This window comes from Ursus americanus, chromosome 33 (genome assembly GCF_024610735.1).
Source record: "Ursus americanus isolate L20-20 chromosome 33, mUrsAme1.1.p, whole genome shotgun sequence".
Taxonomy (NCBI): domain Eukaryota; kingdom Metazoa; phylum Chordata; class Mammalia; order Carnivora; family Ursidae; genus Ursus; species Ursus americanus.
In genome coordinates, this window is record NC_142159.1 from 23,819,065 (window position 1) to 23,843,788 (window position 24,724).

Here is a 24,724-nt window from a genome sequence, read left to right on the forward strand (position 1 = left end):
CCCGCTGGGAGCCAAGACCCAGGCAAAACGAATGGAGACGAACGAAACTTGGATTTCATCGGGTGAGCGGACCGCCAGCACGGCAGTTCTTGCCTTAGGAACCGGAGCATCCGTGCCAGTGCCCAACCAAGAAGGACACAGGTCGCTTCTCCGGTGATCTGCCCCAGCCTTGTGGGTCGTGCGCATGTCCCTGGTGTACAGATGAGGAAACTGAGATTAAGAGGCCAGTTATGTGCTCAAGGTCATGTAGCCGATAATAGAAGGGAGCTGGAGTCTGACCTCCACACAGCCTGACCCTCAAAGTGGGTTATTTGTAAACACTGTTTTCACTCAAGTTTTTCAGAAATTTGCTTTCAGTTTTATTTATACTCTGTAATTTTACATTCATAAATTTTCTTTTACATTTTTATTTGTAATGCTAGTTTTAAATAGGCAGTACTGTATTATTATTGCCATAAGGAAGTGATAGTATACTTTTCTTTGTAACTTTTCTGTGATGGGTTAAAACATGGTTTGTCTATAGCCATCAGTCTCTTTTCTTTTAATTTCTAGAGCAGTTTATTTCTTAATTCTGATTCCTTCATAGACTCCGTTTCTACAGTACTTACTCTGGAATTAAGAATTTCATCCCATTAGGGTCTCGATATCAAACTTTGCAACAAAAAATACAACTGTTGGGGTATTTGGGTGGCTCAGTTGGTTGTCTGTCTTCGGGTCAGGTCATGATCCCATGTCGGGCTCTGTGCTCAGTGGAGAACCTGCTTCTCCCTCTCTGCCCTTCCCGCTGCTTGTGCTCTCTCTCTCACTGTCTCTCAAATAAATAAATAAAGTCTTTAAAAAAATACAAGTGTTGCCTTCCAGACTAATGAGTGTTTTATTATTTTAGTAATAGATGTGTATCTTTAAAAGCAGTGGAGTTTAATAATTCTAATCTGGTCTGTTTCCTTTCTTTTTCTCTTTTTAAACACAGTTAACAAGCACAAACCATGGCTTGAGCCCACCTATCATGGCATAATCACAGAAAATGATAATGCAGTGCTCCTCGACCCTCCTCTGATTGCCCTGGATAAAGACGCACCTATGCGATTCACAGGTATGAACGTGGCTTTTATCTTACGATTGATAAATGTGGACTGGATGGGAAGCATTTCACATATCCCATTCAGATTATAGCTGAGGCTTTCTGAAAATGTGTTGATAGCTAAGAGGGGTTTGTGGCTTCTTTGTACGACATTTTTTCCTTTTCATTTTAATAGTTGGAGTAGCTGAAAAAAACCCTTGTTGAAAAGCAAAATATTCATTGCATCATTGTATTCCTCGGTGTGAGCAGATAGAGAACACCTAGCTCAGTGTATCTCAGACTAGCGTGTGCACAGAACACCTGAGGGTCATTGTTAAAAATGCGGATCTGGGTACAGTGGGTCTGGGGGGACCTGAGATTCTGCCTTTCTGACCTGTTCCCTGGTGCCGCTGGTGCTGCTGCTTCGTGAGTGGCTCGAGGCTGTCCTTGCATCACCCAGACATCAGATACCAGGAAAGACCGAGCTGAAAAAAACAGAGCCGTGTTTATAGAGGAATCCTTTTGGCTTAGATTTTTACTTTTAATAAATTTTTAACGTGAGTTTCTTCATAAGATTGTAACCTGAGTATTTATAAGAGATAAATCTCTGGGATTGCTTTGGAGGTTTTCTGCTTTGTAACATTTAATAGCACTTCACGGATCAGAACTGTGCTTGCTTTGACGTAGTGACCATAGTAGCTTCCTTAGTGGGGGGGGGGCAGTGCTGCTTCACCTTTTCTTTGCCTCAGAGTCAAAACTGACGTAGTGACGTTAATTTTTGTAAAGAGTAGTTTTTGCAGGATGTTTTTCCCGAACACAGTTTCTCATATTAAAGAAGGTATTCTCTTTGCCTCGGGACAGATTGGGACAATGATTCTGTCGTCCGTTAATTTTACTGTGGTGGATCGAGGGGAGTGAATGCACGTTGTTTCTGAAGAGCTGTTTACAGCGAACGTGTTCTTCGTACTCTGTCCGAGTGCCACATCCCGGGCTCAGGAGCCTGACCTGAGAGCCAGTTTGCACGACTGGAGTCGGTGGTGGAGACAGACCCATTCGTTTTCCTTGTTTATTGGTGTTTGCGGAGAAACCCGATTAGATAGACAGGAGAGGAGACACTCTGTGCGGTGAACACACATAGTGTCTGTCAGCTGAGGTGGTTTGTTCCGTTTTGTTTCCCCCTCGATTTAAAACGACTGGAGCATTGCATATTGCTTTTCTCTGTAAGTGCCTAGGTCTTGGGGGCTGTCTGTGTGTATCTACACGGACATCCCGCGTGTACCGCGTGTCCAGTGCGGCCGCGGGAGCGGGCCGTGTCGTGCTGTGTAAGTAACCTTACCGGATCGTCCAGCTCATGTTTTTGAGCGGACTTACACATTTCATGCATGTTAAGGGGTGGCTGCAGTCAGGAGTTCTAGACTCACTCGCCTGGGTCTCTGTGGCGTTTCCGCTGTAGACCTGTCGTGTCTGGAGCGCCTTCCTGCCGCGTCACTAACAATGCGGAACGCGTGGAAAGCCTTTGCCATGTTCCAGGCGCTGTTCTGAGTGCTTTACAGATTCAAATTTGTATGTCATCTCCACAGTCTTACGAGGTAAGTACGCTTCCTGCCATCCCTGGTTTGTTTCTTTTTAAAGTCAGTACGTTACTATGTAAGGAGTTTCACATGTGATTCCTTCCACTCCCGATCACCTTAGTTCCTCCAAAGTCCGAATTGTAGTCTTCAGAATAGCCCTTTTCAAAAGGACTTTTGTTCGGTCCCAGTTGCCACTGTCTCCGTCCACAGTTCTTGCGGTTGGGCTCCTTTGACCCCCGCTTGAAGATGGACATACTTCAAAAACGCCCTCGTGTTTCGGGTGAAAGTAGATGGATCTGCCTGGTGCTCAGTTTCGGACGCCTTCTTAACGTGAGGAAGGTCAAACCATGTTCACCCCGGAACTCTCACCCCCTAGCGCTGGACAGATCTGGGGGACACACCAATACCTTGATGTCCAGACATTGTGTTCTCAAGGGAAAAGTCTGAAAAAAGAAGGCGTCTTTGTTTCAGGCCGACATAAAAATTAGAATATTAAATTCAGTATAGCTGAGATTTCCCTCACGTCCTGTGCTTTTAGTCATTCTGGGGTCCTGGTACCAACCTTCATGCCGATCAGTACCCCCGCCGTCACTTCCCCCCGTTTTAGGTGTCATGTTCCTTCTTATCCGTGTCAACACTCAGAATGAACAGTGAGTTCTGGGCTGCAGGACGGGACTCACCTTGGGCTCTCGTCTAAGTCTTTGTCCTCAAACGAAACAAAAGCAAACACAGTGCTTTCTTGCCATACCCGTTTTAAGGAGAGAAGCTGGGACACAGGGCAGTGGCCTCATCTGTCGGCATGTGTCGGGGGCAGGGTGGCTCTTTGCCAGGATGAGGCCCGGCGGGCACCGCAGGAAGCTGCAGTGGAAGCAGGAAGTGAAATACACTTTGAAGGAAAAAGTCATATTAGTAAAATGTCATCTATTTTTTCTTTCTCATTGGGTTGAATGTTATTGCAGATTTATCAAAACCTAATGTATTATCACAAATGAAATTATACTTATTTTAAAGTCGTATGTTTTTAGGGGTTCCCAGCTGTTTGTTATTGATATGCAAAAGTTAACATACTGACATTTAAAACACTGTAAGGAGAAGCAGTTGAGAGCCAAGTCACAGTGCTAACGTGATTGTATTTGCCATAGTAGACAGGTAAATCAGTCCTTTCCTTCTGGAGATTTTCATGGGGGACCAGTTTTTCATATGTTCCTTTTAAAAAACATAATTCACACAGCATAAAATCCGCATAGCATAAAAGTATACCGTTCACAGGGTTTGAGTATATTCTCAGGATTGTGCAGCATTAACCCCTGTCTAATTCCAGAACGTTTTCGTCACCCTCAAAGAAATCCTCGCACCCGTTAGCAGCCACTCTCCACTTCCCCCGCCCCTTTGGCAACCATTAATCTGGGTCGTGTCTATGGATTTGCCTGTTCTGGATTTGCTGTGACTAGTCTTCACTCCTGTGGTAATTTGAAGCTTCACCCATGTGCCAGTAGTCACATGCGCCCGTCCTTTGTTTTTATTGCCAAATAATATTCCATTGTACGGACATGGCACATTTCCCGTGTCTCCGTTCATCAGGTGACACGCATCAGGATGGTTTCCACTTTGTGGTGATTAGGAATCATGCTGAGGTGAACCTGAGTGTACAAGGCTTTGCGTGGACGTAGGTCTTCGGTGTGCTTGGGTGTACACCTGGGAGTGGAGTTGTGCCAGCGCTCTTACTGAAGCACAGCGCTGGTCTCCTGCCTCCAGGGGAGCCGCGGCAGGGCCTGCCTCCCTCCTCTGTTGCCACGGCACCCATCCAGCCGCAGCACGGAGCACTGCCCCCCTGGGGCCGTAGCAGGCAGGTACGTGGGAGCACAGACCCCAGCCTGGCCTTGACTCCTGCCTCGGCCAACTCCTGGCTGGATGGCCTTGGGCAAATGACTGGACGTCTCTGTGTCCCAGTTTCATCCATTGTAAAACAAGGGTAGTGACGTCACATACCTCAAGGGTTTGGGGATTATTCGCTTACTTAAACATTTGAAGAGCTCAGAACAGTGCCTGGTATGTAGTAGGTGCTCTACACGGCGTTTCTGCTGCTGGTGTTATTCATAACAGAAACTTTCAGAAACATCTTTTTATTTAACATTCTGCGAGGAATGTTTTTCTGTCTTTCTGTAACAGTCTTCATAGTGTTCTGTTTTCGCACTGGGTTTCTTAAACAGCTTTTCGCGTAAGGCAGAGGCCGCACCTGGAGGCTTACAGCGGTCTTAGATTGGTTTCAGTGATGACGTGGGGGTTAGCTTCCTGCCAGGATGGTGCTGGTGCTGTGGCGGTGGTGGCATCTGTCACATGCTGAGCGTGTGGCAGTGGTGGTCCTCAGGGCTTCACATGGCTCCCTTTCTCGGAGTCTCTTCCGCAGCCTCCTGCCGTGGGCGCTCTCGCTGCTGCTGGCTTTCCAGAGGAGGGGCTGGAGGTCCGAGTGTCAGCAGCACCTCCCCGTACTCCCCGCGCCCAGGCCGGCATGGGGAGTAGCAGATGCTGCACACACACTCGCAGAAGGAGCAAGAGGCTTTGCCCAAGATCACCCAGCTCAGAAGCGCCAGAGCTGCCTTCGAGCCAGGCGCTCTGGCTCCAGCGTGGATTCATACGCCGCTGTGGCCCCTTCCCTGACGTTACCTTTAAAACCCTGTAAGTGTCCTGGCTCACGGTCCTGTCCCATCACGGGACATGAGCGTGGGCAGCCCCCAGAGTTTCCTTGTTGAAGCCCCGAGATAAATGCACATAACGTTGGAAGCTTAGTCGCCAGAGTGCGTTGTAAACGGTCCCCAATTAGATGCTAATGTGGAACATAGAGGGCCCAGGCCGGATTGTTTCCTTGGGGGAAACCCAGAGACTACAGTCTTGGTACTTGTCAGCTATTCTAGGAAATTAAAATGAGTTGATTCCTTACTCAGCCCCCTTTCCGGAATCTGCTAATAGCCTGAGTAGACATGGCTATGAAAGTGTGTTGCGTGTTTTATGTATCCATGGGCAGTGAAGAGCCTGCACCCCTTATACAGGCCCCGTTCCGCTGTTTTGACAGCCACCCCTCCTCACTGCCTGGAGGAGAAGCCTGAGCCTCCCCTTCGGCCCCCGGCCCCTTGTTTGCAAGCTCTTCCCTTTACTATGTGGTTCCAGCCCAGCGCTCATTGCCCACCTCCCCAGAGTTCAGATGGTTTATAAGATGTTAAACGGTTATGATACGAAGAGAATCCAAAAGAAATTTCAGGGCAAGAATGGGAACTTTGTTGATATTTAGTTAGAACCAGCTCCGATCTGGGATACTTTTCTCCATATTCTGTGTAATTTGTGTGACTCATGTGGCCTGAAGATGGCCAATGGGCTTGACTGCCACACATCGCCACCCAATGCTGGTTTTTTAGCATACGCAACTGGGCAGACATTGTGTGTGCCACAATGAGTTGGATATATTCAGTTAAGCCACCTGAAATCGCCATTGTTGTGTGTTGAAAATGTCAAGATATTTGAAAAAGTAGAATGCCAGAAATTGCATGTGGTTCAACGTTAGGGCAGGACTCCACTGAGTTAGCAGATTCAGTGTCTGGATGTGAGGCCAGAAACTCCACGTTAAGTTACAGACTAGAGTGGATTCGTTCTGAGCGCAGTTACCTTCAGGAGGGGTTTGAGATAGTAACCCTGAAATATGAGGTAGCCATGCCAGGTCTCCTAGAGAATAGAAAAAAGCATAAAAGTTGGTCCCTCTTCTCAAAGCACCGATAATCTCGGTGGGAAGCAAAACCGGCATCGACCAAGAGTTAAGTGGGGGTACTTGGAGTTTATAATTTAATGCCAAGTGAGAGCAGCGACACACAGTCTGGACGGGAGTTCCTAAAAGGCAAGATGGTGTGGGTTAAAGCAGGTGCAGAGGTGACTGGGCGTAAAGGATGAGCGGAACTACATACCCAGTGAAGGTAGGGGAACAGTCGAGCAGGGGTGGGAACCGGAGGGGCTTCCAAGGGAGAGAGGGATAGTCAGCTCGTGGGGTGTGTGGAGTGAGCATGCAGTGTGGGAGCGGAGGGTTGGAAATCAGCTTGGCTCACAAGGTTTCTGTTGCCAACCTGAGTAGATGGGATGTTTCTGCACATGTGGAGTTTAATACTGTGTCCAAATCACCCAGGCCTGCGTGTTGAGTGCGGTCATTGAGGTATGGGCTCAGCTGTCTGAGTCTCTGCCTCCAGGAGGAGAGCCTAAGAAATCTGTCTCCGGCCAGCGAGGTTTGGAAGCCGCTGGCAGGCCGGACTCAGGTGTGGACTGTGTGCTATCTGCATTGGAGCTATCTGGTGGCCCTTGTTAAAAATGCAGATTAATGGGCTCCACCCCAGCGACGCGGAGTCAGAATTTCTGGGTATGCAGCTCGACAAACCACATTTTTAACAAACTTCTTAGGCAGTTCTTGGCACACGGAAATGGAGAGTCGTGGCTGTAGCCAGTGAGCTTGGAGGGGGTAGCGCTTGGGTTGCTCTGCTTGGGTCGTGCGGGGTAGCCCTTGGGTGTGTGGTGGCGGTTGCTCTGCTGCGGGTTTAAACTGGAAAACTGCTCTGACAAGAGCAGCACGTGAGCTTGTCCCAGAAATTAGCCTGGACATCCAGCTGGCGAGCATGGGCCCCAAGGCTGTGTGGAGAGAAGTGGGTTAGGGACCAGAATGGGACTAGCAGGGACATGGTAGTGGACACTTGCTGCTCAGCAGATGTCTGTTTTTCCTTCTTAACAGCCCCTGACTTCTTTCCCACTGGGTCCAGATTGGTGGGTCTGCAGTCCATTACCACGCCTTCCCCAGCCAAGTGCACGCACAACCCAAGCTTGGCCAACCAGATGCTCCGTCCGTGGATGTGAATATTGAGCAGAGGGACAAAGATGCTGGTACAGTTTGCAGTTGCATTCCATCCACCCAGAACGTTTTGCTCTGGGAGTGTTATAGTCCGTATTCCTGCCTTGGTTTCTGGCTCTTTCCAAGTCCTTTTCTCTGGCTTGTAGTCAATTTCATGAGCTCCTGATGGCTTTTCACCGAAGTCCCTTTTTGCCTGAGTTAGCTAGAATGGGTTTCTGTTGCACCCACAGGACCCTAACTGTCCCAGCCAGCACTAGTGACCATAAGGAGTGCATATAAGGGCAGGACTACCTGGGAGCTGGGAGATCGTAGGATAGACCTTAGAGACACGCCTTCCATTTAGGGAGGAGCCGTGTAGTGTGGGGCCGTATTCCGATTTGGAAGAAGACAGGGAGAAGGCAGGGCCAGCCTGAATCTGAGGTTTCTCAAACAGACGGATGAGGAAAGTGAGAGCTACCACTGTCAGCTGAGCACCCTGGACGTGACTTTGGACATTGAGAAGTCAAATCTATACTTTGTTGGTTTAACCATTGTTATGTTTTTATGTTTTGCTTTTAAAAAATGCCTCAGCAAAGTTCTTTTGACTATTTTAGGTGCTCTTGGGGAATGAGAGGAGAGACTGGGGGCAGAGGGCTGGTGTATTTGGAGGCCAGCGTAGCTGGAGAGGTCCTCTGGGAAAGCCGGTGGGGCGTTTCGCACATGAGGAGAGCGGGCGTTTCTGTGCACTTACCCAGCAGAGCGGTAGTAGGTGGTCTGAACTGGGTGGGAAGGCGCAGGGCAGAAAGTAGAATAGGAGAGGTGATTTTGAGAGGTCTTCCTTGCGAAGGCTGAGAGAAGGCTGCGTCCAAGGGAGCAGCCTGGGAATACAGAGGGGCAGAGATGCTCCTTGATACACGGTCACCGTGATGTGACCCATGGGATGGATGTGATACACGTGTGTACCTGTCATGCGTGTAACTGATAGAGCTGTAGGTACAAGGATGGAGGAGAGAGTGAAGAAGAATGGGTTACGATGATCTCAAAGTTTAAAAAGTCAGCTCCTGGGAGAATGGGCACAGAAAATAACAAACTGGCCCCGGTTGTGGGGAGGAAGGTCATAAACGAGTGTAGTTGGAGAGGCGGTAGGGTCCTCACGAGGAAGATTCCTAAGGAATTGTTAATCTGTTGGCCGTGTAATGTTACTGTCTGTTAACTGTCTGCTAGAGATCTCTAATGATCGATGGATGGAAGTCTGGCTTTAAAATACTCCAGCAGACCAACCAGCAGGCAGCTGGGGGGTAAGGGAAGCAAACCCCAAACACTTCCCCTTTCTCTGTGCCTTAGTTCCCTAACTGGTACCATCAGCCACACTCGGGGGGTTGCCCCAGACTCCTGTCTGTCTGTCCAGCCGGCCCTGAAGGATCCCTTCAGTGTTTCCTCTTGAAACTGCCTTTGTTTTTTTTTTTTTTTAAAGATTTTATTTATTTATTTATTTGACAGAGAGAGACAGCCAGCGAGAGAGGGAACACAAGCAGGGGGAGTGGGAGAGGAAGAAGCAGGCTCATAGCGGAGGAGCCTGATGTGGGGCTCGATCCCGTAACGCCGGGATCACGCCCTGAGCCGAAGGCAGACGCTTAACCGCTGTGCCACCCAGGCGCCCCTTGAAACTGCCTTAGATTCGCCCTTTTCAGATCCCGTCAGAGAGACTGCAATATTTTAACTTGTTTACTTGCCCCTCCCTTGCTCCCCCGGGGCCCGTCTTCCTCACTAAAGTCAGGGTCGTGGATGGAAGGAGGAGACGGTCTGCTGCCACATCTGCAGATGGTGGCTCGGCGGGCTTAGGGACACATAGGGTCGCGCAACTGGTACGGAAAACCCAGGTCTGCCCGCGTGTGACGCCGGCCCTGCTCCTGCTGCAGCAGGCATCACCTGGCGGGACGGGGTCCAAAGCCGTTCTAGGCGAAAGGACCCAGGCTGCCAGCGATTTAATAAGTACGTGGATTTGAGACACCGAATCCTTTTGATGCAGCCCATTATTCAGGTAGCCCACTTAGATACAATAGGTGGGGATATGTAGGAAAGACAGAAGTACACCCTTTTGCTGTTCTCATTGTAAATGGGTCCAGTCTTTTAGGGAGCAGCCTGGGAATACAGGAGTTGCAAAATAATTTATGTTCTTTTATTTGATAACCATACCTTTTGAGACGCTATTGCTTAACAAATTGCAATACAAATGCGTGTTCAAAGCCGAAGTATGCATTCCCATTCCCCCATCCAAACCTTCAGTCCATGGTCTCTCCCACGTCGGCTGAAAGGAATTTATTAATCCTTGGGTTTCTCACTCGTAATCCCACGGCATTGTCCATACTTTCAGAACACACCCCGAATCTGACCACTTCTCACCACCCCATGCACCCCCTCGTTCTGACTTTCAGCTTCTCGTGCCTGCGTTACTCCAGTAGCCATCCTTGCCTGCTTGTAGACTTATTTCTAACACAGAAGCTGGTTGAATTCTTTCAAAATATAAACCATTTTTTTTTTCACTACATAAAACGTTCCAGTCATTTCCTTCTCACTCGGAGGACAAGCTGCAATTCTTGTAGCAGCCACTGTAGCTTCAGGTTACTCGTCTTTGTCGGACCTCGTCTGCTGGCCTCCCCTTTGCCCAGCCACTGCAGCAGCATAGGCCTCCTTGTTCCTAAGCCAGGCCTGGCCCAGGCCTGCCTCAGGGCCTTTGCACTTGCTGTTCCTGGTCTGAAATCTTCCCTAGAAATCACGTGGCTTGCTCCCTTAGTTCCCTCTGGTTTCCAGTCAGACATTATCAACAAAACCTCCCCCGAACACTGAAATGTAAAGTTGAAACACCCCATTGCCTTCCTACACACTCCGCGCTCTCCTCCTCCCGCCTCCCAGCCTGGTATGCCAGAGGAGGGAATTAGGGAGTGTACCTCTTTTGGCAAACAGTTCCACTCCTCATGATAATCTCCGTCAGAAACAGTCTCAAGGACATTGCTTGAACGAGCATCTTTATCCTTTTACTCAGCAATGCACTAGTAGGCGGCATGACCCACCTCAGCATCCTCATCGCAGGGTCTTAAATCTGCCCTCAACGCACGCAGCAGCCTTTGCCCCAGAGGCACCCAGGTATGCCGACTCGGATAGTGTGGGTCTGAGTCACTGTTTTCTCTTTAGAAGAGTACACTTTGAGTTGAAAACTGAGCAACTTGACTGATCTTAAAATGCGTTATACGGTATTAATATACACCCCAAAGAAACGTAAGCATAATGGAGTGAATAGGACATTCTGAAAATTGGACGTGCCTGGTCCTCCGCAGTTCTCTACACAGAGGTGTATCTGTGAGGGATCAGCAAACGTCTGTAACGGGCTGGTAGTGAATGTTTTAGACTTTGTGGCCCATAGGGTCTCTCCTGCAGTGCCCTGGATTTGCCACTGTCGTGGAAAAGCAGCCGTAGACCATATGTAAATAAAAGAGCATGTCTGTAGGCCAATAAAACCTTACTTATGGACACCGAACTTGGAATTTCAAATGGTTTACTTGTGTCACAAAATAATATTTTATTTTTATTTATTTTTATTTTTTTAAAAGATTTTGTTTATATATTTGGCAGAGAGAGAGACAGCCAGCAAGAGAGGGAACACAAGCAGGGGGAGTGGGAGAGGAAGGAGCAGGCTCCCAGCGGAGGAGCCTGATGTGGGGCTCGATCCCGGAACGCCGGGATCACGCCCTGAGCCGAAGGCACTTAACAACTGAGCCACGCAGGCGCCGCCACAAAATAATGTTTTAAAAAGTAAAAACCATTCTTTGCCTCAGGCTATTCGAGAACACACAGAGGCTGGCTTTGGCTTGCAGGCCGTAGCTGGTCTGCGCGGACTCTGGGCAGCTCTGTCTGGTGGAACTTGACTGTGATGACGGAAGCGTTCTGTGTCTGCGTCCCCCTCAGTAGTTACTCGTCATGTGTGGCTACTGAGCACCTGAGGTGTGGCCGCCCGGGCGCTTCAGGAACTGATTTTCAGTATTATTCAATTTTTTGAAAAGATTTTATTTATTTATTAGAGCAAGCACGAGTTGGGGGGGAGGGGCAGAGGGAGAGGGAGAAGCAGACTCCCCTGTGAGCAGGAAGCCCGATGCGGGGCTCGATCCCAGGACCCTGGGATGGTGACCCAAGCTGAAGGCAGATGCTTCACGTACTGAGCCACCCAGGCGCCCTAATATTATTCAATTTTAATAGGAATTTTAGTTTAATTTTAAACAGCCCACGTGGGCTAGTGGCTCCAGTTTTGGGCAGTACGGGGCCTACAGTGACTGTGAACGTGCAGCAGAAAGCACGTTTAGAAATCTCCATCACGGCGTCGTTCAGTAGCAGAAAGCAGGAACGGTGGCGCACCCACACGGTGGAGGATACGGTAACAGCGAACCCTTGGTGAGTGCGTTCTTTAGGCCAGGCCGTGTTCTAAGCCCTTCACCTGCTCTAACTCCTTGGATTCTCGCTGCATGTCGTAGTGAAAAGGAAGGAACTGCATTCCGTATCCTCCAGCAGGGATGAGTGAATCTTGGATCCACAAGGTTGAGTGAAAAAAGCAAGTCACGGGGCATCTGGCTGACTCAATCGGTAGAGCACGCAACTCTCGATCACGAGGTTGTGAGTTCAAGCCCCATGTTGGGCACGGAGCCTACTTAAAAAAATAAAGTAGTGGCATCCGGGTGGCTCAGTCAGTTAGGCGTCCGAGTCTTGATCTCAGCTCAGGTTTTGATCTCAGGGTTGTGAGTTCGAGCCCCTGCATTTTAAGTAGGCCTCCACCCAGCATGGAACCTGTTTAAAATGAAAACAGACAATGAATAAATTTTTAAACAACAACAACAACAGCAACACAAAAGCTAGTCACAAAAATTGCACACCATGTGACACCATTTTTCAAACCTCAAAAACAAGCAAAATGAAACCCTGCTCAGGGATATACAAATATATGGTAAAACCACTGGAAAGCAGGAGAGATCGGGGAAGTTGCCTTTGGGGGAGAGAAGATGTCCCAGTGAGGCCGGCTCTGTCTGAAGAGGCAGTGGGACTCCCGACCTCCTGACCTCCCGACCCCTACGTGCTGGCAGTCCTCGGTGGTAGCCCTGGGGGGCGAGGAAGCAGCACTTCTGTTGACTTCAGAGAACAGTGTTTCCACTACAAGCCCCGGTCATTGTGGCGTCACTGCAGTTAGGCTCAAATCCGGTTTCAGTTCACGTTCAAGCACATGTTCCTCAGACGAGGGGTTTATGTGCGCTGCCTTGGTTGGGTCCTTTAGCTTAGAAAATGTGGTTATTTCTCCAGCTCAAGAACAAAGAGTGAAAACCCTTTGCTCCAAATGTTTGTTTTCAGTTTCATCAAATCTCGTGCTGAGTTGAATGTTACCAGAGTTGAGCCGCAAGAACTTAGCCTGAAAATGAAAAGTCTGAAAACTGTAAAATAACAAATAGGTTTACTTATTAACAGTTACCGTGAAAGTGGTCATTAAAAATGGTCCCGGCGACCCCTGAGGGCATCATGAAGTTTTATAGTAGATTTCACCTCCAGGCCGGTGTAATTTCAACATTACATGGTGGTTTGCGGTGTTGGGTTCAGAGATGTTTGTGCCCGTGAAGATCGTCCTGCTCTGGCGATTCTAGCGAGTGGCTACCGAGCTGATTGTTGAATTATGTCGAACTTTTCTATGTAATATGTGCATCTTTGACTTTTTTCCTTATTGTTCCATCTTTATTCTTTCCTGCATTACTGACATGGGTTTATCTTTTCTCCCTTTAGAGAGTTTTGAGGTGACAGTCACCAAAGAAGGTGATAAAGGGTTCTTTCTATCCCTCTTATGAATATTAACCCACTAACTTTGTTTATAAAATTGGGAATCAGCCCTTAAACAGAAGAAACTGTCATGCTTTTTTACCCTAATTTATTCTCCTACTTTGTTTCTATTTTTAAATATATTGATGGAAATTGTATGTAACCAAACCCTTGGTTAGAAATATCTGGAAATCAGACATCCATTTGAACTGTACGGATAATACTGTGCATTTTTTTTCTCATTTAAACTTCAGAGATTCACTTTGTAACCGTTTTCCGTGAGTTGTAATTTTGGAAGAGGGCAGTCTTATTTTTATGTGAAATACATTTTTCTGAAGTTTTATATGTACATCAAAACATTTATGTTTGTTCTCCCACAGGCAAGAATGGAAACCTAGATTTTTCACCCCTAATTAAGCTTGTGAGCCAACTTAGAGGTACTGATGTCCCCCAGGCAGGCTTCTTTTCTAGGTCTGATAGTCTAGTGTTAGAAACGAAGGCAAGTCTAGTCAATCCCTCCCCGTGACACAAGTGATCTTAGTAGTAGACTCTAGCTGTTGAAATGGATGCCTGAGAAGTTGGTATTTCTACCGTTCTCATTCAGTGGTTTGTTTTGATTCCCTAATTTTAGCCAGGCTCATTGCACAGGAAGACTTGTATCTTTTGATTTTTCTTTTTTCTTTTTTTTTTTTTTTATGGACAGAATTTCTGTAATTATGGCGCTGAACCTATATGTCACACTTCTTCCTCTCTCGACACTTAACTGCATTTTAGCCTTCTCTCTGGTCCAAATCAAAATCGCTGCGCGGCTGTCCCCAGTAGCTGGGGACAGTTCCTCCATGTTATCAGGCCACTGCTGTTTGCTAATGAAACTGCTTTTACCCTGGAGCTATCTTAAGTACTCCTGTGAAATGCCTGTCTATATTTTCTCTTTTTCTCTTTTTGTACTCCTGCATGAATGGATGCAAAGTTAAGCAAGTTGCTTGGAAAGCCAGAACATGCTTCTTTTTACTAAAGCCCCGGAACTTACCCCGTCAAAGCACAGTGCCCTTGCTTTGTCCACAGACCCTCTAAACCCCTGGCTGCTGAACTGTTGTCGTTTCTTTTCTTTTTGGGGGGCGTGGGGCCGGGGAGGGCAGGGGTGGGGGTCCGTGCAGACTCATGGGGCAGAAAGTCTAACCTGCGCTGCTTTGACTCCCTAGGTGAGATTTGTGGATTTAAAATTCATGGGCAGAATGTCCCCTTTGATGCAGTGGTAGTGGATAAGTCCACTGGCGAGGGAATTATTCGCTCAAAAGAGAAACTGGACTGTGAACTGCAGAAAGACTACACATTCACCATCCAGGCCTATGACTGCGGCAAGGGGCCGGACGGCACCAGCACGAAAAAGTCTCATAAGTAAGTTAAGCTGGGCAGGGAGAGGGCATGTGAAAGCAGTAGTGACCGTTGTCCCTGTCCCCAAGACTGTGTTGGGTTTTGTTGGGTTTTTTTTAAGATTTTATTTATTTAATTTGAGACAGAAAAAGAGAGAGAGCACAAGCCCTCTTTTTAGGGGGCGTGGGGCCGGGGAGGACAGAGGGAGGGGGAAAAGCAGACTCCCTGCCGAGCAAGGAGCCCAACATGGAGCTCGATCCCAGGACCCCTGAGCCAAAGGCAGACACTTAACCGACCGAGCTACCCGGGTGTCCCCCAAGGCTCTCTGTTTTTAAAGATGAGGCAGAAGGTATTTCTGGGTTGTCCCCCATGACAGCGTAAGCTCTTTTGAGAGCAGGAATCCTGTCTGTTTGCCCCACAGCATTAGATGTTGAATAAATGAATGAGTAATTTTATCCCACCAAGTACTCTGTTACAGTAACTAAGGCCCTACGCTGAAAACTGGAAAAGGCCACTTTTTCCTGAGGGAAGTATTTTGCTGTTAGGTTTCTTTTTTCTGTGAATTCTAAGGGCGCAGAATTCCTTGGTGCTGGCGGGAGCAGACTGAGTGCTGCGCCCCCTCCTGGCTGTGAGAACTACTCGTGTAACAGAGGGACTCTGGACTAGACCTAGATTTAGGTAGAATCCGGTCTTTTCTCTACCACTTGCTATCCCTTCGGCATTAGGCCAGTTCCGTTTCATTGAGTCTCAGTTTTTACTTAGCGCCTGGGCTAAGGAGAGAGGGACGCGTGGGGGATGATAGCACGTGACCCTCTATGAGGGTCCGGAGGGTGCATGGCGCTGGGCGTGGAGGGTCTTAGTGAACGCTCGGGGGCTGAGAGCCAGCAAATCGCTCCTCATCCCTTTCGCATGGTGTGACCTTCCTGTTGTCCTTGAAAAAGGCCTTATTTCAATCAGAGATCTTGTCTGAGTCAGAAACATGCCCTAAGACTGTTTCCTCTCTTTGCAGCCAGGTCTGATGGCGCCTTCGTTGCCTCTTGCCCGAGCTGGGGAGGTGGAACGTGGCAGCAAGGGGTCTGCTGGGGGGGAGGGGGATCGTTGAGGTCACATTGAGGTCCCTCGTTTGTTGGATCAGTAATGGGGGATGGGCAGCAGTGGGTTGCTAGTGGTCCCCGTTCCTTAGAAGCCAGACAGAACTTGTTTCCATGCTCCCACTCAGGCTCCCCGTCCATGTTTCCCATCTTCTCTCTATGTCTTGCTACTTCTTCCTTAGTCTCTTATTTTGTCTTCTCTAGTTTATCTCCCTTCTGCATCCCCTGTCCCATACTGTCGAGAAAACCCCTAGCCCTCTTCTATTTTACATTACTGCCTTTTTTTTTTTTTTTTTTTAAACCAGCTCCCTTTCTCTTGGGACCTGGAGGAATCAACTCAAATTCCTATTCTAACTTTCTGCAGTCATCTGCACATGGAACTAAAAACAGTGGTTTCATTTTGCTCTCCATCATTTGAACTTCATGAAACAAGATAGTAGCCAAAGGAAATTTAAGGCCAGGGCAGAATTGGTATCTCTGGGTAAAAAAACCAAATCGACCGCACAGCTTTTCTTCTTCTTCTTCCAGAGCAACTGTCCACATTCAGGTGAACGACGTGAACGAGTACGCACCGGTGTTCAAGGAGAAATCCTACAAGGCGACCGTCACTGAGGGCAGACAGTATGACAGCATCCTGCGAGTGGAGGCCGTGGACGCAGATTGCTCCCCTCAGTTCAGCCAGATTTGCAGCTATGAAATCGTCACTCCAGATGTGCCGTTCGCCATCGACAAAGACGGTAAGTCAGAGGAGCAAGCCTTCCTTACCGGGGCGACGGTCCGTGGCAGGTGCCGGCGAGACTCAGATTGGACACGATCTTCGTCCGTACCTTCAGGCTACTGTAACAAAGCACCACAAGCCGGGGGCTCAAACGACAAGACGCTTACTTCGCATGGTTCTGGTGGGGGGAGACCAGGATCGAGGTGCTGGCCGATTTAGTGTCTTGTGAGGCCTGAGGCCTGGTTCACAGGTGGCCGTCTTCTCGCTGCGTCCCCATGTGGCGGGGAGAGAGAGAGCCCTCTGGGATCCCAGTGTGGGGTCCCCACCCTCACAACTCACCTAAGCCTAAGTTCCTCCCCGAGGAGGACCTCCTCGTGACACCGTCGCATGGGGTGTTAGGACTTCAGTGTAGGAATCTGGGGGGACACAAGCATTCAGTCCATAGCAGAGCCCTAATGGTGTGTGTGTGTGTGTGTTTCACATTTTTTTTATCCTGTCCCTTGAAAGCCTCGCTTCTGGCACCTAAAGTTGTGTGTTCTTTATGGGGTGCCCTTCTTTTTCCTCTCCCACCAAGGTCTAAAAAAACCCCCACCAAGCATGTTTTTGATCTGTACCTTCTCACCTGCCCGTCAGTGTGCATCCGAGAAGACCGACCTTCGCTTGGCCTGTGTTCTGTCCCCATTAGATTTGCATCTTCTGCCTCGTCTGCAACGTGAAGGTTTATGCCTTCCTGCCGGGTCCTCCCATCCTTCGTCACTGAGCAGAATGAACTCATGCTGAAACTCTGCTTCTTGATTAGGGTTATGGCTTCTTGACGGCGATACAGTGTCTCTGTTGCTAATGCACAGTCCAGAATCTTCTAATGAAATCATGGACATTGCAAACACTTTGCAGACGTACGCATTCAGATGCAACAGCAGGCTGCTGTTCTAGTGGGTGGGGGTGGGAAATCTCTCTGTCTCTCGGTCTCTCTGTCTCACACACACACAAAGTAGATCTTTTAGCAAGAAATATTTAGTGCAGCTTGATTTTGTATTTCATATTTCGGCCACCTGTGAACCAGGCCTCAGGCCTCATGAAATTGCTTAATCTTAAAGCAAATATATAAAACCAAAAAAGAAAAACCGTAAGAATAAATGAAGTTGAATTGTGTAGACTCGTTCCTTCTGTTGGAACAATCCTTAAGTGTGAGTTCAAGCTCGGGACAGCCAGACCGGGTGTTAATTACCTGCAGCCGAAGTTTTATTTCCCCGGCGGTGTTTATGACGCCCGAAGCACGCGCACTTTGTGTCTCAGCCCGGCTCTGCGTTCTCACTGTTGTTTCTGCCCCTCTGGAAGGTTATATAAAAAACACAGAGAAGCTGAACTATGGGAAGGAACACCAGTACAAGCTGATGGTCACCGCCTACGACTGCGGGAAGCGGAGGGCGGCGGAAGACGTCTTGGTGAAGGTCAGCATCAAGCCCACCTGCACCCCGGGGTGGCAAGGTGAGCTTCGTTCTCCTTTCTGCTCTCGCACCCGTTCTTAAACGCCGTCTACCAGAGAAAACTAACGTGTGAGTTTTCCTCCTTTCTTCCCACCCGGGTTTGTGGACCGACCCAGGATGGAACAATAGGATCGAGTATGAGCCTGGCACGGGCACCTTGGCCCTCTTCCCCAACATCCATCTGGAGACGTGCGATGAATCCGTGGCCTCCGTGCAGGCGACGGTGGAGCTGGAGACCGGCCACATCGGAAAAGGCTGTGACCGGGACACCTACTCAGAGAAGTCCCTTCACCAGCTGTGCGGTAAGGGTTGGGGTGGTCTTCAGGGAAGGCGAGAGACCCCCTCTCAAATGGAAGGGAATGCATGCGTGTGTTGCTGGTCAGAATCAGACTCTCTGAAGTGGCCATTACTGCCTTCCTGGCTAATGTTCCTGCTGGATGGGCTTGAGGACGTTCATAAACCCCTGAAAAGTCTGTTCAAAATGTTACGCACGTGCACACTTTAAGAACCAGTGATTGGAAGAAAGTATTTCTCTAACCCAGGGAATCCTCAAAAGAGGGATTATGTAAGCGGAGTGAGTTTGAAACGAGATGAGATGTTTATCTCAGGACCGAAGGAAAAAACAGGTAACGCGATAGCTTTAGGCAAACGTGAGGCAGAAAATCAAAACTAGGGGCGCCTGGGTGGCACAGCGGTTAAGTGTCTGCCTTCGGCGCAGGGCGTGATCCCGGCGTTCTGGGATCGAGCCCCACATCAGGCTCCTCCGCTGGGAGCCTGCTTCTTCCTCTCCCACTCGCCCTGCTTGTGTTCCCTCTCTCGCTGGCTGTCTCTATCTCTGTCAAATAAATAAATAAAATCTTAAAAAAAAAAAAATCAAAACTAAGGACACTCCCGCCTAATTTCAAGTTTCAGCACATTCTGTTTACCACAAGCATTACGTGAAGTTGACCCGTGGTTACAGATCTGAGCAAAGCCTCGAGCTCTGTCTTCACCTGCAGTTGCGGGCATTTTTCTGGCTTACCTACATGAGGTAGAGGGGAGGGGGGGTGCCTGTCGTGGAAACTGCTGAGGGAGAGTGTTTCGCTTCGTCAGTGACAAGAGACCCGTCACCCGAACGGGCTTCGTCCTCGGAGAGTGTTCTGTGCCTCGAGAGCTGCTCAGTGTCAGTTCTGCAGGGGGCGTTCGCCCACGTTTGCCTGTCTTTCCTCCGGCCTCGTAACAGCCCGCAGGTTTCGGACTTCTTACAAAACTGGAATAAGCAAAAGCAAAAAAGCGTATCCTCTGCTAGCTTGTCCCCATGATGAATACACTCTGGTGTGGCGTGACTCTGAGTCCACATACTCGTGTACTTAAATATATACGTACAGTTAAGAGCACTGGGACATATTCTGTTTTAAACGATGTGTGGGGAGGGGTGGGGCAGAGGCAGGCTCCCCGCGGAGCAGGGAGCCCAATGTGGGGCTCGATCCCAGGACCTCGGGATCATGAGCTGAGCCGAAGGCCGACGCTTCACCGACTGAGCCACCCAGGCGCCCCTGTGTCTATTTAAGTATAATGTTTAAAACTCATTTTCTCTCTCATAAAAAGTGCCATGACTTTTTATGGTATTAAATGAACATTTTCTCCGCAGAACAGTCTAAAGTCATGAAGAATGGAAGGAATTTCATATGCGAGTGCTGACTCTATGCTCTGCATTTCCATACGTGCCCATCAGGCCTGCAGAGGAGGTGGTGTTGACCTCATTTTTACTGAGGAATGAACGGTGACTAGAGGAGGATAAGTTCACACTTTTAGGAAGTGGCAGGTGCTCGTGCCTGACCGAAGTTATACATTAGGTCACGTGGCTCCAGGGAACAGGGAAGGGCCAGGTGACTGGGGGAGCTCAGTCAACTTCTGTGGACACGTTTAAAAGAAGATTGAACTTGGCAATACATAACGACAGCTGGAAATTTTTTTTCATGTTCTTTGGCTTACTAATTCCATTTCTAGGAATTTATGCTAAGGGAATAATCATTGAGTCACACAGAGATCCTGATAAAGGCAAGGTTTGTCATAGAAAAAAGTGGGACAGGAGACGCCTGGGTGGCTCAGTCGGTTAAGCATCTGCCTTCAGCTCAGGTCATAATCCCAGGGTCCTGGGATCGAGCCCTGCGTCAGGTTCCCTGCTCTGCCTGTCGCTCCCCCTGCTCATGCGCTCTCTCTCTCTGACAAATAAATAAATAAAATCTTTAAAAAAAGAAAAAAGTGGGGACAACCTCAGTGCCTACTACGGAGATCAGTTAAATAAGTCGCAGTGTATCTGTGCAATGAAATGCCTTTCAGACATTAGAAGTTACGCTGTGGAAGAATATTAGTGGGAGTGTATGTATACCTATGTACATTGCTTGACTCCACTCATAATGCGTATATATTCATAAAGAAAAGACTGGAAGTGTTTATACTCAGATGTTAATAGCGGGTATATCTGGGTGGGATTGCAAGTAAGGCTTTCTTCCTTTTTTCCTTTTTAAAAAATATCCACAGTTATTATTTATGATTTTTTTTTATCGAAACCGGTATTTTTGAGGGAATGTAAACTGGGACTAGCCAATTGTGTGAAGTAAGGATGTTGCCTTAGTGTCACTTCGAAACCATGCCTTTTAAGTCCTTCACGTGACGTGTGTGAAATGTGACTCTGTCGGCTTAGGTGCTGCGTCTGGCACTGCCGAGCTGCTCCCTTCCCCAAGCGGGTCCTTGAACTGGACTGTGGGCCTCCCCACCGACAATGGCCACGACAGCGACCAGGTCTTCGAGTTCAATGGCACGCAAGCAGTGAGGATCCCCGATGGTGTCGTCTCGGTCAACCCCAAGGAGCCTTTTACGATTTCTGTGTGGATGAGGCATGGGCCTTTTGGCAGGAAGAAGGAGACGATTCTTTGTAGTTCAGACAAAACAGGTAGGTTAATTTGCCGTCAGGGCGTCCGTCAGACTCGAGCGGCCCCCGCAGTGGTTGCTGGAGGTGGGGCACCTGACCTCCCTCAGAGGCTCCCACAGGCTGGTTGGCGACAGACAGCGTTCTGCGCTCTGGGCCAGGGCGCTCTGTCCTCAAGATACTGCACTGGTATTTGGTTGTTAGTTTTACTCAGTGAATTGGGCCCCACGTCTCAGTAAAACCCAAGCATGTTTGTTTCTAAACCCTGCCTTGGCCCAACTGGAGAGTTCACGTAGGCTGATAACACTGTGTCCTCAAAATCCATCAAGGAAATGGCTTTTACTTCTCCTTTGGGTCTCAAGTTGGCAATTTACCAGTAGGTTTTCTCTCTGCAGACATGAACCGGCACCATTATTCACTCTATGTCCACGGCTGCCGGCTTATTTTCCTCCTCCGCCAGGATCCTTCAGAAGAAAAGAAATACAAACCTGCGGAATTCCACTGGAAGTTGAATCAGGTATGTGCCTGGAAGACACACCGGTTCTGATCTTTCAGAGACTATAACGAGGTATTGCAGCTTTACACGGGACCGGCTGTATAGGGGCAGTGTGTATTTATATTTATGAATAAATATAAAAATATAAAACTTTTTGCAACTTACATAGACATTTTAGGCACAGTTCTATTATAGTAACCATAGTAACCATGTTTAGTTTGTTCCGATGACATTTAAAAAAACCTTTATTATATTGCCTGTGGGTCATAGGATAGCAAATTAAATCCTTTGAACTCCTTTGCACTGGAAGCCTAAGTTTCTCATTTTCTAAGTGTGTATTTTATATATCCATTATTAATATAGAGAAATTATATGCTTTAAATTGAAAATGGTATGTTGTAATTTATTGAAATAAGCAGCACTTGCTTTAAAATTGGGCTTGAGATCCTTTATTGGTTTATTCATTACTTAAAGCCAAAGCCTGGGCTCCTGAACTGTGCCAAGGAGCCCCCGGGGGCCTCAGCAAATGTAGGGGTTCCACGGGATATTTTAAATTGTCATGGAGCCAGCAATCTTGACATCTTCCAGAAACCACACCATCTACTAGCTTGCAGAGTTTACAGTTTCGACATTAGGTCACGTTATAGCCCTTTTGATGATAGCATATCTCTGCAAAGCCGCTTTCCCAACAGTTTCTGTGATAAAAAGCAAGTATCACGTGAAAAAAATTGACGTGTTGCAGGAAACAAGGGGACTCTGTACGCTGAGGAAGCCTGTCCATTAAAATCACAGCAGGTCACTTCTCCTCTCGATCTTGGGTTGGGTCAGGACGGAAACCTGTGTCCTGAGCTTAGCTCTGTCTCGTGGAGGTAGCGGGCCAGAGCTGACGAATGTGCTTCTGTCGTTGCTGGAATGCAGCGTCGTCCGTAGCACGCACAAGATAGGTCGATGTGTGCGAGCATGAACGAGACAGGAAGGCCGTGTGTGATCGAAGACGAAGTGACAGGCCGGCTGGCAGCGTTCATCTCTTACTGGTGTCGTTTCCATTTTCATAGAGAATCTGTCTCATAGAGAATCTTTTATACATACAGTTTTTCAAGAAACTAAAGAAAGGTACAGTCCCGAAAACCCCTTTGTGGTGTACGTCGAGTTCGTAGGCACAGTTGTGTCCTAATAACCGTAGTCTGTATTTACATATTTAGTTTCTTCAGATGATATTAAAAAAACCCACTTCATTATGGGAAATTTCAGATGTACGTAAAAGCAGACAGATTAGTGTAAAGAACAACCCCACGTACCCTTCACCTAGCTTCACCAGTTAACACTCGGCCAGTGTGGGTTCGTCATTACCCCCACTCACTGTTAATGATTGCTGTTACCTCCTTGAGGTAAATCCCACATGTGGCATTTCGTTCTCTGTGGAGATAATGCAATACGTGTGTCTAAAAGATAAGCATAACCACAGTTCTTTTTCACATCTTAAAAAAATAACAGAGCACCTGGGTGGCTCAGTCAGGGTAAGCATCCAACTCTTGATTTCAGCTCAGGTCATGATCTCGGGGTCGTGAGATCGAGCCCCGCGTCAGGCTCCATGCTCAGTCAGCATGGAGTCTGCTTTGATTCGCTCCCTCTGCCCCTCCCTGGGCTTGTGCACGTGTGCACTCTCTCTCTCTCAAAAAAAAAAACCAAACAATTTCTTAACATCGTTGGATAGCTAATTGGTGCTTAAGTTTCAGATTGTCTCGTAAATTGTTTTTTAAATTTATTTGAGAGAGAGAGAGAGAGCATGAGTGGGGGTAGGGGCAGAGGAAGAGGGAGAAGCAGGCTCACCACTGAGCAGGGAGCCCCATGCGGGGCTCCATCCCAGGACCCCAAGATCACAACGGAGCTGAAGGCAGATGCCCAAGCGACGGAACCACACAGGCGCCCGTCTTGTAAATATTATTATGTTTATAATCTGTTTGAATCAGGATCCATATAAGGATTGGTGACTGGTTGATAAACGTTTTGACTTTATTTTATAATCTGTAGATTTTTCTCTTCTCTCCTGCAATTTATTTGATGACAAAATCAGGCTGTTTGTCCCGCAGAGTTTCCCATAGTGTATATTTGGCTGGTTGTATCCCTGTGGGGCCGTATATTCCACTCTCTCCTTTACAGCCTGTAAATCAGCATTGTGGCCTAGAGGCTCGATCGGGCTCGGGTTTGCATGTTTCTGGTCCCTTTAGGCTCTGTGTCTGGGTGTTTCTGTTTCCGTGCTGTAAGGAGCCATTCATGCTCGCTCTGTCTCAGTCATCTGTGTTGTGGGTAGTGTGTACTCAGGAGGGATTCACGGGAACAGCCTGAGTTCCTCCATGTTTAATAGTGTGCCTGTGGCCTTTACACGGAAGGTCAGTTTGGCTAGATATAAAATCTCTGGCTCCCATTTGAGATTTACAAGAACAGAAGATCTCTCTGTCCGTTTTCTTCTGACACAGAATCTGCTGCTGCGGCCATCTGATTTTCTTTCCCTCGTAAAACACTTGGTCCTTTTGTTTGGGTGACCAAAGGATGAGTTTCTTTTCTTTTTTGAAGCCAGTTAATTTTATGCCTACGTCTTGATTGTTTTGGGTCTGTTTTCCCAGATATGTGGTATGCCCGTTTTCAGTATATAGTTTAAAGCTGTTTGGTATTTCAGGCAAGTTTTTGGTGTCATTAAGAGCTCTTACTAAGCCCCCCTAATCACTTTGCTTTTTTTCCCTGGGAACCCTTCACCTTTGGTTGGTATTCCTTACCTGTTTTCTGTGTCTGGCACTTTCTTTCCGAGTCATTCCTTTTTTGTCAGCTCTTGTCTGAGTTGTTGTAGCCATAAGCCACATTCTTCCGTGTTTTGTGTCACTTTCCTGGCGTTTCTAGTGCATTTTGAGACAATACATGATCATTTTCCTTTTTGTGGCCAGTGTGTCTTGAAAGGGGGTCTGGAGGGATATTATTCCAGCAATTCTCTTTCTTTCTCTTGAAAAGTTCACATGGGATAGAGCTGTGATCCTTTCCCCTCTCCTCATTCTACGAGAAATTACTTTTCCTGTGCTTTCAGAGGAGGGAGTTGGGGAGCATGACCTTTTTCCTAGTTTCTGGGCTCTGCCTCCCCTTTCTGTTGTCATAAATCATCTCAACAAGTAAATACAGTCTCACCGCCCTCTGCTATTCCCCTGGACTGGGAGCCCTGTTGCTTTTCTCCACCTGTGTGCATCTCAGGGGGCACCCGGGGATCTCGGGGTGCACCCAGGCACCGAACTGAGAAGTGTCATGGGTGTGCCTGTGGCTTTGGGCTTCGC

At 48.0% G+C, this 24,724-nt stretch overlaps 1 protein-coding gene and 1 non-coding gene across 9 annotated transcripts in view; one reads left to right on the plus strand and one right to left on the minus strand.

Annotated features, from left to right (window-relative positions):
* The window catches only part of CLSTN1 (calsyntenin 1), a 76,215-nt gene that overhangs the window by 38,990 nt on the left and 12,501 nt on the right, over positions 1–24,724 (plus strand). For 4 of the 8 annotated variants that reach the window (XM_087858344.1, XM_087858346.1, XM_045776819.2 and 1 more), the window contains exons 2-9: positions 971–1,093; positions 13,298–13,327; positions 14,533–14,728; positions 16,324–16,532; positions 17,852–18,001; positions 18,117–18,302; positions 20,687–20,935; positions 21,307–21,428. In XM_087858344.1, the coding sequence (XP_087714470.1) occupies positions 971–1,093; positions 13,298–13,327; positions 14,533–14,728; positions 16,324–16,532; positions 17,852–18,001; positions 18,117–18,302; positions 20,687–20,935; positions 21,307–21,428 (1,265 nt within the window). The remainder of the gene's footprint in view (positions 1–970; positions 1,094–13,297; positions 13,328–14,532; positions 14,729–16,323; positions 16,533–17,851; positions 18,002–18,116; positions 18,303–20,686; positions 20,936–21,306; positions 21,429–24,724) is intronic. The other 4 variants (XM_087858345.1, XM_087858347.1, XM_045776820.2 and 1 more) reach the window with 1 other exon arrangement.
* On the minus strand, positions 3,243–3,367 carry LOC123779120 (small nucleolar RNA SNORA40). The gene has a single exon (XR_006776079.1). It is a non-coding gene; the product is annotated as a small nucleolar RNA SNORA40 (small nucleolar RNA).